Source organism: Passer domesticus, chromosome 12, assembly GCF_036417665.1.
Source record: "Passer domesticus isolate bPasDom1 chromosome 12, bPasDom1.hap1, whole genome shotgun sequence".
In the NCBI taxonomy this organism is placed as follows: domain Eukaryota; kingdom Metazoa; phylum Chordata; class Aves; order Passeriformes; family Passeridae; genus Passer; species Passer domesticus.
In genome coordinates this window covers 4152195-4166828 of record NC_087485.1, presented here as the reverse complement: position 1 = coordinate 4166828, position 14634 = coordinate 4152195, and the positions used below count along the sequence as shown (strand labels likewise).

At 39.7% G+C, this 14634-nt stretch overlaps 1 protein-coding gene across 12 annotated transcripts in view; it reads left to right on the top strand.

The window, feature by feature from the left end:
• PLCG2 (phospholipase C gamma 2) overlaps nt 1–14634 on the top strand; it is a 68878-nt gene that overhangs the window by 42218 nt on the left and 12026 nt on the right. For all 12 annotated transcript variants that reach the window (XM_064386429.1, XM_064386428.1, XM_064386426.1 and 9 more), the window contains 13 exons: nt 146–266; nt 1306–1474; nt 3266–3370; nt 3592–3681; nt 4212–4390; nt 4771–4971; nt 6228–6347; nt 7393–7573; nt 8776–8844; nt 9967–10076; nt 10877–10973; nt 11797–11863; nt 12113–12270. In XM_064386429.1, coding sequence (XP_064242499.1) covers nt 146–266; nt 1306–1474; nt 3266–3370; nt 3592–3681; nt 4212–4390; nt 4771–4971; nt 6228–6347; nt 7393–7573; nt 8776–8844; nt 9967–10076; nt 10877–10973; nt 11797–11863; nt 12113–12270 — 1667 coding nt within the window. The remainder of the gene's footprint in view (nt 1–145; nt 267–1305; nt 1475–3265; nt 3371–3591; nt 3682–4211; nt 4391–4770; nt 4972–6227; nt 6348–7392; nt 7574–8775; nt 8845–9966; nt 10077–10876; nt 10974–11796; nt 11864–12112; nt 12271–14634) is intronic.

Here is a 14634-nt window from a genome sequence, read left to right as displayed (position 1 = left end):
AATTCATCTGATGGAATGCTTTATTAGAATATTAGTTTCTGTTAATCGGTATACAGAACACTGGAGCTTTGGATATATTCTTCTTACCAGAGTCATTTACAGAGCTACCTGGTCTCTTACTTTTCCCACTGCTTATGTTTCCTAGTGGATTGCTGGGATGGTCCTGATGGGAAACCCATCATTTACCATGGATGGACACGGACAACGAAGATCAAATTCGATGACGTAGTGCAAGCAATCAAAGACCATGCCTTTGTTACATCTGAGTAAGCTTTATTTTGCCTGTTAGACCTTTCTGAACTTAATTTCTCTGTAATCTAGAGCAAAAAGTAATCAGAGAATAATGGATTCCAGTAGCCTTCCTTATTGCCACATGTGGGTCTTTAGTAGATGCTGTTTTGAGAGTCCCAGTGCATAACCATTTGTTGCTAAGGAAGATAGTGAGTACCCTAAAGTGGTTTCCAGCTCCTTTTCTGGGTCTTCTTTTATTAAGTTGCAAGTGGAACTTCCAATGCTTAATAGTATGTCTTAAATCTTGCAAAAAAATTACCAAAATGGTACAATTGACAAATAAGTCTGTCACATGGTGTTTCTGTTGTAGGGAAGGTCTTAGCTGAGAAGATACAGAACTCATAGCATGTCTCTCATGAACTGGTAACATCAGTTTAGATCTGCATCACTGCCCTTCTTTAACTTGTGCTGAGATGTCCTTGACATGAGAAATATTACCCAATGACTGGGGAAGAAATCAAGCTGTCAGTGTCCTGTTTTGCCATGTTACCACTTGGACACAGAGAGGCAATATTTTCCCATGTGGCTCAATATCTGCACGGGAGCTTTGTGTTAGTGACAACCATAACATGATTGCACTATGGTTTCAGATTCTTCTCAGAGTACATGTGAAGGAAGACAGACATGATTTTGAGGAGAGGAGAAACAAATTTTCATATAATAGTGCTTTAGCAGCACAACTGCGCCCAAAAAGCTTGGAGAGGATCTTTGTCCTTGCAGTTATTCAAATCTTGGCTGGATAAAGTTCTGAACAATCTGCTCTGACCTAGGAATTGGGCCTTCCCAAAAAGGGGTTTGGATTAGATGGGCCTGCACAGGTCCCTTCTGACCTTGGCAGCTCTGTGATTGCACATCTGTTATTATTTGTTGTGTTTGTGTCTTCCTTTTGTCTTCCTTGTTTCCTTTGAATATTTTTCTCTTATCTGGGGGCTGAGGGAGAGTGTTATCTTCCTTGCCTTGCCAGCTGTAGCAAAAAGAAATTGTCTTCATTCACCTTGGTTTTGTCCCCCAAAGATACCCAGTGATTCTGTCAATTGAGGAGCACTGCAGTGTGGAGCAGCAGCGACACATGGCCAAAGTGTTCAAGGAGGTGTTTGGGGACCAGCTTTTGATGAAGCCTGTTGAAGCCAGTGCAGATCAGCTCCCATCACCAACCCAGCTGAAGGAAAAAATCATTATCAAGGTAGGCTTGCTTCATGTGCTGGGAGATAAAATAGGAGAATAAGAGCAGGGGCCTGAAATACTGTTCCTGACTTCACAGATTAGTTTCAAGAAACCCCTTTCTTGAAGTGTTTACTGGTTACATTTGGCAGTAATGTACAGTGTTCTGTAAAACTCTGTATTAAAGTGCTTCCTCTTGGTTTCCTTTGCAGTAAGTGTTGGCAGTTCAAGTGCCAGATCAAACGTCAGCTCTTTTCTAAAGGTCTTCCATCTCCTGAAATGTCACTGCTAAATTTCAGCAAGGGTTCACTGCTGCAGATGTTCATCACAGACATTTTACACCATGTGGCCTGCTTAAAAATGATAGAAGTATGTTCTTGAATAGGAAGATAGATCAGTATTTTTTTTTTCAAAGGCTTAACTTTCGCTCAAGTGAAACCCAAAGCTCTTGCGGCTGCACACTGAAGTTGTAAGGATTTCACAAATTGATGAGTGTTGGCTAACTCAGTGTGATTTAAATATGCAGGTTAGTGAGCCACTTGTGAAACACAGAGGCACTGCTCTGAGAAGGCAATCTCTGTTAGTCTGGGACCTTGGGGGCAGTGCAGGTGTTTTATGAGCTCTGATGTGCAACAACAACACAACCAAAAGATTTCTCAGATTGAAACTGTGGTAGAACTTTTCAAATGGCAAAATTTGGTGAAGAATCTCAGGGCTGCTTGTGATCTCTGTAGTAAAATAATTACTTTTGTCCGTGCTTCTGTTTTCTTGGTCTTGTAACAGTATTGCATCCTATGTATTAGACATCTGAATAGAAGAAATAAAGGTAGATTGGTATAAGAATATGCTTTTGAATGTAAGATTGGAAAAAACAGCCCCACTATAAGGTAGAAAACTTCTGTACTTAAGTTTTTGGGGATTTTTTTTGTTGTTTCCACACTGTCTGTTGTTTCCGTGCAGAGCAGAGAGGGGACTTGCAATAGGCAGATGTTTAATAATAATGTGACAGATCTGACTTAAAGGGAATTACAAACTATTATGAGTGTGCACAAGAGAACATCCATATCACTCTCTGCTGTCTAAAAGAGCACTGATGAGTCTTTAAATAGATCAGCACCTGCCAGTGCTGGTTGTGTTGTTTGGCTTTTGTTTGGAAAATGTTTTCAGTAAACAGTCAGAGGCAACACCTACTTCACTGGCCTGTGAGATTTTTCAGATAGGCCTGTCAAACTGAAATCAGCCAAGAGTAGGCTGTGCAGAACTGAACGTGGTTGAGGCCTGATATGAGATGATTAATCCCATCATTAACTGCAGTTAAGTAATTGATGCTGCTTGTGGCCCCTTGAGACACTTTCGTGAACTCTCTAAAGAAGATAGAACTTGACCCCTTTTTTCATAAGGGATTTCCCTTGTGCTCATTTTTCTCGTAAAAAATGAATTCCTCATTCATTTGAATTCCTTAGCTTTTCCTTTTGTTTTGAGTTTTGTTCCTTATGTGCTACTTTCCTGTTTATCCTTATTTCTTGGTATGTGTCACTTCATGTTTTCTGTTCTCCAAAGAATGGGGAGATCTTATCAAACTACTTGTTTCTTCACTGTTTCAATGATACCTCTGCTATTTTTTAAACTTTTATTAATGGGATCTAAATTTTAAAGTTCCAGTCCTATTATTCCTTGTGGAACAGCTGCTGTTATGTTAATGAGAGAAGGTGGCTGTGCAATGGAGGGAGATACTTCCAGTAATTCTGAATGTGCTGAAAGATTGTGACCGATTTTATGCGTCATTATCTCTGAGTGTTGGGTTTTTTTTAAGCACAAAAAACTGGGGCCGAAGGGAGACATAGATGTGAACTTGGAAGAAAAGAAAGAAGAAAAGAAGCAACAAGGAGAACTTTACATGTGGGACACAATAGAACAGGTATTATTTCTATGACATCTGTTAGAGGTTGTTAATCAGTTCTGTAATACTGAAAATTTACATGAATTTCCCTAATATTTATGGGAGTAACATTGTCAGTTGAAGAGGTGTAGATGAGGGGAAGAAAGTTTTTTTTTTTTTTATTGTTGCACCCTGTTTTGAGATTGTGGTTAAGAGTGATGAGTTAATTGTTAATTGTTTTAATATCTCCCAACTTTCAGAAATGGACTCGGCACTACTGCGCTATTGCTGATGAAAAGCTTTCATTCAGTGATGATATAGAACAGAGTGCTGATGAAGATTCATCCAAGGTGATGGCTGTGGTTTATTGTTTAAGCATGTTCTTTTTATTATTTCAGATTTTTTCAATGTCTACAGATATGTATTTTTTATCCTGATGAAATTTTAGAGATTCTGTGTTAGATAACAAATGTGGGGATAAAAAAAAACACTATAAAAGGGTCTTTGCCAAGGTCAACTCTAGTTAACCTTATTTTTAATAAAATAACTTTTTCCCTTGGTTAGGGGAGGACTTACAAGGACAATGAAATATAACTTCAGTACTTCTATGCCAATGCTGTGCATTAAGTCTTTTAAGTATTACTGCTATTCTCAAACAAAGCAGAATGAACTAATGTGTGTTGTGTTATTAACATGTTACTTGGCTGCCGTGGATGGTAAAGCAGGCTAATTATAAAGGTGATTGGCTGGAGAGCTCAGGTCCAGGAAGAACTGAAACGCTGAAATAGTAGATGGTTGTATATAACCAATAACAAATACTTAGTTTCAAAGTCATAAGTCATAGAAATGTGCTATAAAAAATTCTTATTTTTTGGTCTAGGAGGTGAAACGAACTGAACTGCACTTAAAAGAGAAATGGTTCCATGGGAAAATGAAAGGGGGGAGAACAACTGCTGAGAAACTGCTCCAGGAATATTGTGCTGAAATGGGTGGCAAGGATGGGACATTCCTGGTCAGGGAAAGTGAAGCTTTCCCTGATGACTACACCTTGTCATTCTGGTACGGTCATTGTCATACAAATTTAATGGGAGTTTGTTTGGCTGGCTTTGGTGTTTTCTTTTTTCTTCTGGTTGGAATATTATGAGGAGTAGTGTCAGATGGATTTTGAGCCTGGAGAGGTGTCAGACCAAATTATGCAGAGTAAGTTTATGCCGTGTTTTAAACTACTGTCAGTTGAAAATTACTGGTTTTGGTCCTGTAACCTCCCTTGTCAGAATGTTTGTTGCCTGTTACTTTGGCTGTTTTATGAGATTACACAGCTTTCTTGCCTCTTCACAAGCTCCCCGAGTCATTGACCAGGAATGGGTGGGGAAATGCTTTGAAAAAAGAAAATCTGTTGCAAACCCTGTATTTCCCTTATGCCCCCTCTACTCCTGCAGGAGGTCAGGCAGAGTCCAGCACTGCCGGATCCGTTCCACCAGTGATGGGGACAATGTGAAATACTACCTGACAGACAACCTCACCTTTGACAGCATCTATGATCTCATCCAACACTACAAGGAGAACCACCTGCGATGTGCTGAGTTTGAGCTGCGCCTCACTGATGCTGTGCCCAACCCCTGCCCTCATGAGACCAAAGAGTATGTACAGAAGCCAATGCTCTCATGTCAGTGTCCTTGCCTTGCTTTAGGTGGGATTTTTGCATAGAAAACTCCCTGGATTCAGGAGCACAGTTAGTGTTGCCTGTCCATGGAAATTTGAGGAATAGGCTTCCTGAAAGATGCTTTGGGAGAACGATGGCTTTGTGAGAACCTGGTACAACAAAGAGTGGTCACTGGGAGAGCAAATTTCCTAGCAGCAACTGGAAGAGCGGTGAGAACTAATGCTGTGGAAATGTGCCAGTTCTTCCTTTGTCTGTGCAGTGTTTTACAACACCCAGTGGGTTGGGTTGGATGTTTAGTAGCTGGCTGTGGTTTGGCAACTAAGTGGTCATGGCCTGTGCCATCTGGAAGCTCTGTTCCTGGGGCAGTGAGCCCAAACAGCTACATTTGCCTAACCCCACCCTCCACCTCATCCTGTCAGAGCTGGTTAGGCTGACTTCACCCCATGTGAGAGGAGCTAAGCATGGTGTGTATTTCCAGCTGGTAATTGTCTGCCATGGATCCTGGGTAGAGCTTGCTCTTGTTTTTTGGCAGAACGTTGTTATTGCTGCCCTTTATTTTCTATGCAGTGGGCAAAAGTAAATCTTTGCATGTAAAATACTAATCAGCGACTTTAAAATTCTTTTTTTTTTTTGCCCCTCTGGGATCTGGGAGTCACTGACCACCCACAGATGACTTTGGAGGCCAGTGAGAGGGGAAGGAGAATTTAAGGGCTAGACTTTCCTGCCTTTATAAGCTGGAGATACACTGCTGCTATAAGTGGCCACAGCTTCACTGAAGGCACATTGGATCCAAGACAGGTCCATCACTATGGTGGAAGATAAAGTCAAGCTCTGAATAAAAATACAAATCCCTGGTGTCTTTCTTTTGTCTGTATTTAGGCTTTATCTTAAATCTACTCTGTCAAAATGGAATAAATGCTGAAAGCTGAATGGCAGACTGAAAGCAGGATGCAGTGCCTTTGTTTCAGGAACAAATGCAGATTTATGTTTTATGATTTCAGACAGACAAGATGTTCTGATATATCCTTGATGCTTTAATCCAAAATAAACTGCTGTCTTACAATGTTTTGTAATAAACTGCTGTCATAAGTGCCAAGGTGGGGAAAATCTAATGCATAATTTTTCTTAGAATGTTTGAAACTCTGTTGTTAATAACACTGTCTGTTATTTTCCAAAAATGACATTTGACAAGCCTTGTAATGCTTTGCCCATTCTGGCTTTTCACTGTTGCAGCTGGTACTACAACAACTTGAGTCGGGGTGAGGCAGAAGACATGCTCATGCGAATTCCTCGGGATGGAGCCTTTCTCATTAGAAAGAGAGATGAACCTGATTCTTTTGCCATGACTTTCAGGTAAGAAAAGACAGATAGGACTACCTTGCCTAGCAGCTCAACAATATTCTGGTTTTTCTTTTTAAAATAGTAATGGTCTTTTTAGAGTCATGCTTTTCTTGCTTTCAAACTTTGAATAATTAGTGTGGTTAATTTGTGCAGCAGGTCCATGTATGAGTGTGTGCAAGAGTTAATTTGTGACTGGCCTGAACCTTTATGCTTTTATAAAGATTGTTTGAGCACCAGCTGTCCCCTTCCTCCCATACAGAACTATGGGTGACCCTTCTTTCATTCCCTGACACTCCTTGCTAAAGAGTTTTGTTTAGAAGTTTCCTTCAAAACTGCAGTACAGGTGCAGGTTCATCAATGATCCTATGTCCTTATCCCCTAGAAATCCTGACCTGTCATAAAACTGAAATGTCAAAGTGAAATTGTTGGCTCCCCTTGCCAGGGGAAATAGTTTTGAACAATTTTGTGGTTCTTGTAAAGCATTAATGAAATATATAGAATTGTGATGTTCTGCATCATGCCTTCAGATCAAACTGTGCTTCTCTGAAAAGACGTAGGTTAGCAAAACATAAAGTTGCTTACTTACATGCCTTATTGTGTATGGAAGTTGTCCAAAATTCCCCAGTCTCCTGTGTACTTCGGGGTGAAGTTTTCTGCTGTTACTAAGGTAGACATTGAAATAACTGGAGCTGCAGCATCTCAGTAAAACCATTTCACACCAGGGAAAACAAGGAGTACCAAAACTTCAGCACCTTGAAAAGGATGTAGGGATCTTTTTGGATGAGATGGTTGTCTATGGATGGTTTTACTGCATTTATCAGTGCAAACACAAGCCTTGTGTTGAAGCACAAGAGATATTTATTTTTCTTTAAAAACTGATTTCCGTAACTATATAAATAATTATAATAACCATGACAATTGAATAGAAGAGGCTTTGTTAGAGAGAGAATTCATTTCCCACGACGAAGGTGCACAAAGCAGCCGTGGTGCAGTTCAGAGCCCTGCTGCTCTGCCTGTGAGCACTGACACCTTGCCCAGCTGTGCCCTTGTTCCGCAGGGCGGAGGGGAAGGTGAAGCACTTCCGAATCCAGCAGGAGGGGCGGCACTTCGTGCTGGGCACCTCGGCCTACTTTGAGAGCTTGGTGGAGCTGGTGACCTACTACGAGAAGCACCCGCTGTACAGGAAGATGAAACTGCGCTACCCCGTGACAGAGGAGCTGCTGGAGCGCTACAGCACGGTGCTGGGATGGGCTGGGATGGACTGGGATAGACTGGGATGGGCTCTGGCTCTAGTACGGGATCTCTCAGGGAGGTTAAGAAGGTCACTTTCTGTGAAATTGAGATGGCTATACCAACTCTCTCACAAAGGTGTGAAGAGCACCTTCATCTTTGGTTAAAAGCCAACTCTTGCCTTCCACATGATTTGATTAGACAAGCCCCACTGTGTACTGGGGATCGTTGCACTACTAAAATGGGTTTTTGATAATAGCATTGCCCTGTCTTCTATTGCTGAAGTGGGCATTGATCTTAAAATGATCATGGAGATGCTAACACTTAAGTGCTTCAGAAAAAATGAAATATTCTGCTGTACCCCTCACTCTGGACATTTCAGGAACAGTGTTCCACTGACTTTGTGGTAAAAGGTATCTCAGAAAGCTCACTCTGAGATAAGCATGAGGAAATCTCCCCAGGAGACTTGTCTCTAGCCATTGACTAAACAAGGAGCCTGGATAATTAACTGAGGATAAAGGGCTATTTTCTGGATGGATGTGTTTCATTTTGAGGGAGCTTTGCTTTGGAAGGCCTGAGGTGCTGTCTTCACTTTTCAAGTATATGTCTTTTAGAAGCTGTAGGAAACTACATCTGGTAGGTCTGCAGAAATCAAAATCTGGGGATTTTGTTTTTTCTGGGGAGACTAAAAGAGACTAAAAAGATTTTAGACCTCAGGATTTTTTTATAATGTTGCCTATAGCAAAGGTTCTATATCTTAGGACTGGGTTCAGATGGAATCACAAGGAGAGGATAAAATGAAAAAAATGACTCTGTATATTGTTGTAGAGTTATCTAATAATGAAACCAATACTGGTACTAAAGTACTGTAACACAGAAATAATAAGTGCAGTTATTTCTTTTCTGGTTGCACATAGAAAAGTACAATCAAAAAACCTTTTGACTGATTAAGAGATTCCTTTGTGAGGTATTGCTGTTTCACTAGGTTTTACTGTTCATGAAACTGAGGCATAGACAGATTAAATAACACACTCATCTTCAGTTATGTTCAACTCTAGAAGTGAGCAAAACAGAAGTGACTGGTTTCCCTCCTCTTCTGTTGGCCTGTGTGCTGTCAAAAAGGTGGTTTCAGAAATGTTCAATAAACATGAAGTACTTCTATAACTTTCTGATTCCTGAAACTTGATTATTTTTTCTTCCTTGTTTTTAGGAAAAAGATATTAATTCCCTCTATGAAGTCAAGATGTATGTGGAGCCCAGTGAAATCACCCCCACAGTGGTATGCTTTAAGAGAGATATTCACACTTATTATAGACTTCTGAAAATGAGACTTGTTGGTTTCCTGTTGGCAGAAATACAAAGAATTGAAAGCATCAGGCTGCTTGGTTTAGGGGGGACTGGACAACAGAAATTTAAAGGGTGTGACTTTTTTCTAGCTTCTTGTTAAAATTTGTACCCACACATTTTCTTGTGTGCAAATCCTTTAGTGATTCATTCAGACTGGGAATTTGGGCACTTTCTGCTCTTGGGTCTGTGGAGGTGATTTGGTTTGTGGGTCCCCAAATTAAATACCTGTGAGAGCGTTCAGTTTGAGAAGGCCACATCTTCATGGGAAGAAAGTACAACATGAAAATTTCTGTGTTTGTGGGGGTCTGTGCACTCTTGTTCCATTAGCAGACATGATCTGCATGCGCAAGTAATGCAGAGTTTATTCACATGCTTTCTCTAAAAATTTGGAGCCTTTGGCCTATTAATGACTCATTAGCATTTTTATCCTTTATATACTGTTTTAAAAAAAAGTGTCCCAGCAAACATTACTTACCTGTAATTCTTGCTAGTACCTGCCTCCTTGTAAATTGTCATGAAAATCGCCTTCTTGTAAATTTTGTAACTTTTTTCTTTTTAGTCTTTTTTACCAGTGAATTTGCATTGCTGCTGAAGCATTTGGATAGGAGTAAATTCAAGATAAAGGTTTAGCTTGTCCTGCTGAAACTTTGTCTTCGTAAAGGAAGCAGGATTGCTGATGGGGTTTTGAAGTGGAGGTTTTGTAGGCACCTAAGCCTGAAAACTCCAACGTGTTATAAAAATAGAGGATTTATATTTCACTATGTTTTTTTTTAATTTTTGGTTTTATGTTTTCTGCCTAATTATGTTGCAGCACCCAAGAAAGATTTTATTTTTTATTTTTCTCTTTTTTCCAAGCTGATACTTGAAGAGTACCAAAGTAGCATCACTTACTTCCACCAATAGATGTCACTCGGGAACTTCAGTATTTTCTTTTCTAAGCTTCATAACAACAAAAAAAATCCCATCTGCTCTATTTTTTTGTTTTAAGATTGCATTATTGATTATTTTATGACCTGTCCCCTCAGATGACCCCTTTGCTCTGTTTCTCTTAAAGCCTCAGAGAACAGTGAAAGCCTTGTATGACTACAGAGCCAAAAGGAGTGATGAATTGAGCTTCTCTCGAGGAGCTTTAATTCATAATGTCACAAAGGAAACTGGAGGCTGGTAAGGACAAAGATTCCTCCTGGGAGGGCTTCTGGTGACTTACTAGATGGAGGAAAAAATGAGCTTTGAGTAATAGTTTTTAAAAACTGCCTGTTGTCTGATTGCTGCTTATTAACTGTGCCCTTATAAATCTTTATGCCAGTGTATTTAAAAAACCCAACAAAATAAACCCAAACACAAAATCCCCTCATCTTCAATTATCCTTTCATGTCGTTTTCATTTTTCTATCCCACAGCAATAACCTCAGCCTGCAGAACCCTCATAGTCTGGTATATCCCCTATTTTTCCCATAATACATCCATCCTTCCTGAACATTTGTGTGTTCTGGGAAGTTATTGCAATCATTCTCTTCTTCTGTCCTTGCTCTGCTAAGCATTTCTCAGGAATCAAACCCACTTTTTTTAGTGCTCTGTACAGTCTCCTTTCATAACAGGTTTTCTTTTTTAGCTGGCTTGTAAATTGCTTGGAAAGCTTGGGAATCTAATGTTTCCCTGTAGTTTCTACAGGGTAATCAACCACATAATAGTACTTTTAGTACTGGAGGGGGAAAAAGCCTCTTAAGTCATTAATTGCAGTTTACAATAACTGTAATCCCTCTGAAATCATCTGTTACTACAGTTAATGATCACTTTGTTAGAGCTCTTAGCTACTTCATCATTTATATTTTTGGTGATAGGCAGCTAGACAATCTAGTATGGGGTACTAATGACCAGTTTCTTGGGGATTATTGCTTCATTAATGGCCTTTTGGAGCACTTTAACTTTTTTTTTCATTCTCTCTACTTGTCTGTTTAAATTCAGGTGGAAGGGAGATTATGGAGAAAAAGTCCAACATTATTTTCCATCTAATTATGTTGAAGATCTGTCATCTGATAACTCTGCTGAGCTTGGAAATCAGGTGAGGGTTATGGTTTGCTACATTTCCTCGGCTACCTACTGAAGTGGAAGTCTGGTTTATACACTCACAATTCCATGTGCTGTGTTTAAGGGAGCAGACTAGAGGGATGAATGCATTCTTCATTGTTCTCTGCTGCTGAATATTTTTGTCAGGACATCCCTTGCTGAAAGCTATTTAAGGAGATAGAATATCTCCTTAGAGATATTGGAAGGGACCCACATATCTATGGTTTTATGATAGCTGAATTTCCTGTATAATCACTGTATTAATATTTACAAATAAGAAAATAATATGTCCAAACACACCTTACTAGTCATTTTACTCTTCATTATCAAGTTTTTATGCATAAACCAATCCTGTTTATCAAAAGAATCTAAAAAATCTGCTCCCCTGTCTTGGACAAAGAGCTCTTGAACAAAAGAAAACAGAACTGAACAGTAATAAGTTTTGACATATTTGAATTTCAAAAATAAAACATTGAATTCTTATGTTCTTCTGAAGCACTTCCAATGATTTTCCAGAAGTCTTTGGAGAAAACCATAAGTATTACATTTCCTCCCCCCTGGTTATTGTAACCTTAAGCAGAGTTGAAAAAGGAACAGTTGTGTCAGGACAGAAGCTACTACAAAGTAGTCTTGTTTTGTCTTCTCTCACTGAAGAGATTCTTGTGTTTTTTAGATATGAAAACAGGCTTTTAAACATTATAGTGAGCATGCTGTCAGTAAAGCTGAGATGGATTTAATGGTGCACATTTATTATTTGTTAATGTCCTGTGTGTGTTCACTCAAGAGATTTAGGGTCAGATTTAACTCATGTTTTTCAGATCATTGAGGACAACCCACTGGGCTCTCTGTGTCGTGGCATCCTGGTGCTCAATACCTACAATGTTGGTGTGTATTTTCTGATGCTTATATATGGGCTCTTAACCTTTCTCTATTGAGTAGACTTTTTTATCTTAAGCAGGAGAGATTTGAAAAAAAAACCCAACCCCTTAAACACCTACTTGTATTAATATAGCCAGCAGAATTAATATGTTGAAACTTGATAATACTAAATGCTGCAATAAATCAACAATGACACCTTAGAAAAAGAGCTGTTGGATTTCAGTATAAATTTCTTGCTATGGTATTACCTAACAGTGAAAATGCCACAAGGAAAACACAAAAAGCCTTTTGTCTTCATTCTGGAACCTAAGAATCCAGAAGATCCATGTGTTGAGTTTGCAACTGATAAAGTAGAAGAACTCTTTGAATGGTACCAAAGTATCCGTGAGATCACTTGGAAAACAGCAGAAGAGGTATTGCTGCAAATTTATCTGTTGTTGTTTTAATAATGTACTGCTATAAATTTGCAATAGCTTTTGTCTTTAGCTGCCCTATACTGCTCAATGTTGCTCTCACATGGTCCTTCACCCTCTTGCACATTGCTGTTGTCTGCTCATTTTATTGATGCTGTGCATCTTGTTCCATAACCTCTCTGGGGAATAGTACATGAATGAGCATTTTGTGTAAATTGATGCTAACAGGAGTTCTCCAGCAGAGTACTGGCTGTGTTGCCCCTGCCCCTCAGTGAAGTGTGCTTGCTAGGCCAGAGTGGATACCACTACAATTTTCCATCTGGTCACACTGGTTCATCCCAGTGTTGAGCAGCAGAAGCTCTGATATCAGACTGTTCTTTTCAGAACTGTGAATCCACCAGTGAGGGTGTGTGAAATCTGAGCTGCCATTCCCTAAACTGTTCTTATCCTCTTTGCTAACCCTGTTTTCCAGTGAATGCAGTGGCACTGATAGAGGATTGTTTGGCTAATACTTTATTTGTAACTAATTTCCCAGTTCTTCAATAATAGTAGTTCCAAATACTTGCCTAGAGATTCAAGGATTTTGCCTAAGTTTAGCTTCTATGTACCTCTACTGCCACTTAAAGACCTTCTTCAAGACTTACTTTTCCTGTTCTGATGTACTAATTTACCTCCCTGTAATCTTTTCTAGTATTTAAGAAGTCTGATTTGACCAAAAAGTCCTTTCTTTGGCTGTGCTTAAGGATACTCTCTTTTTGTTGCTTTTATTCACCTTTTATTGTTAAGTGGGTGATATGGTTGATGGAAAATGTGTTTCAGTGTTTCAGACTCATGCTGTTTATCTGTTGTACAGAGTGGAAGTGCTCTGAGGGTTGTCCTGATCCTATTTATAGCAGACAAGTTGATATCTCAAGCAGAGGACTGTAAATACAGCAAGGGGAGAAGCAACAGGAGCTGTTGACCTATTGTTGGGGGAGGAGAGATACAGTTCTTGTGCCAGGCTTTCATTTAGAAGTAGAAATGAGAAAAAGGGAAACATGACCTAAAAGAAGTGTCTCCAAATTGAATGTTTTTTATGCTACAACAATTGCTCTTCAGGAGCCTGGCAGCTTTTTCTCTCTCCATAGAGTTGGAGGAGTATTAAACAGTCTGTGTTCAAAGATGCTTTAAAACTCATTTCTGTCAGCTGGGAGGCTTTTCTCACAGCGTGGCCTCTACAAAGTTCACATGACAGACTGACTGCTGCTTGGGGAGGGGATGAAGATGAGGAAAAGCCCTTGTTGCCAGTACAGTTAAGAGGCTGAATTTTGGGGAAGGAAAAAGCACAGTGAGTTAAGACTGTGCTGCAATGTGATACAGGGGGATTTTTAAATGAGTTTGGTTTTGGACAATGTCTGTTACGCACAAAAAATAAAACTAAGCTTCTTGTCTCTTCTCTGCTCAGTACTGACACTTGCCATGCTCCCTGGGGTGGTTGTTCTTTGCTCTCCTGTTTGGTTATCTCTAGAGGGTTCTGGCTAGAAATGAGCCCATGCCACCAAAAAGTGATCTTTTGCTGCTCAGAGCTCTGGTCACTGTTGAGCAATGTCTGGGAACTGTGGTGGATCACTAAGTACAATGAGGTTTGTACAGCTTTTTCCCAAGGTTATTTCCTAGTAAAAACACTGTATTCCTCTTTCTTTTTCTTTGACTTTAATGTATAATCTCTGGTTCAGTGAGATATTCTGGAAACCTGTGGCTCCTTGGTTCTGATTTTCATTCCTTTTATGTTTGTCTTGTTGAGGGAATTCTTTTGGAAGGCTTCCTGATTGCTGCTGCTTCATGATCTTTTGTGCCAAAGCTAATCACTGTTCAGTATGGGACTACTCTAACATGTTTTATCCTGTAGCTGCTTCTTATGCCTGAAAAGCCTGCAGCCCAAATGTCTCCACTCAGGACATTTCTGCTGCTTTTAGCAGTTCCCAGTCTCTGCTGGCAGGGAACACTGCTCAGCTTCCACAGAGCAGGTGCTTGCAAACGTGGAAGTAGAGAGAGCAGGTTTGGTGCTGGGGGTTTAACAAGCTTGCACATGATTTTCCATACAGAACATGATGGGTTTGGTGCACAAATAGAAAACAACACAGGAATGATGCTCAGAGGGTTTGAATTTCACTGTTTGGGAGTTACTAACAAGACTCAAGTTCTGCCAAGGATTATAAATAGATACAGAAACACTTTACTACCCTTTGCATTTTTTCTGCATACATTTGCATTTATATGAGGTATAGGGTTAAGAATGTAACTAAAATTGAGTTGAGTAGAGCCACATTAAAAGAAAAGAAAATGTGTCCAGGATTCTGAGCATGACTGATCAGGGAAGAACTG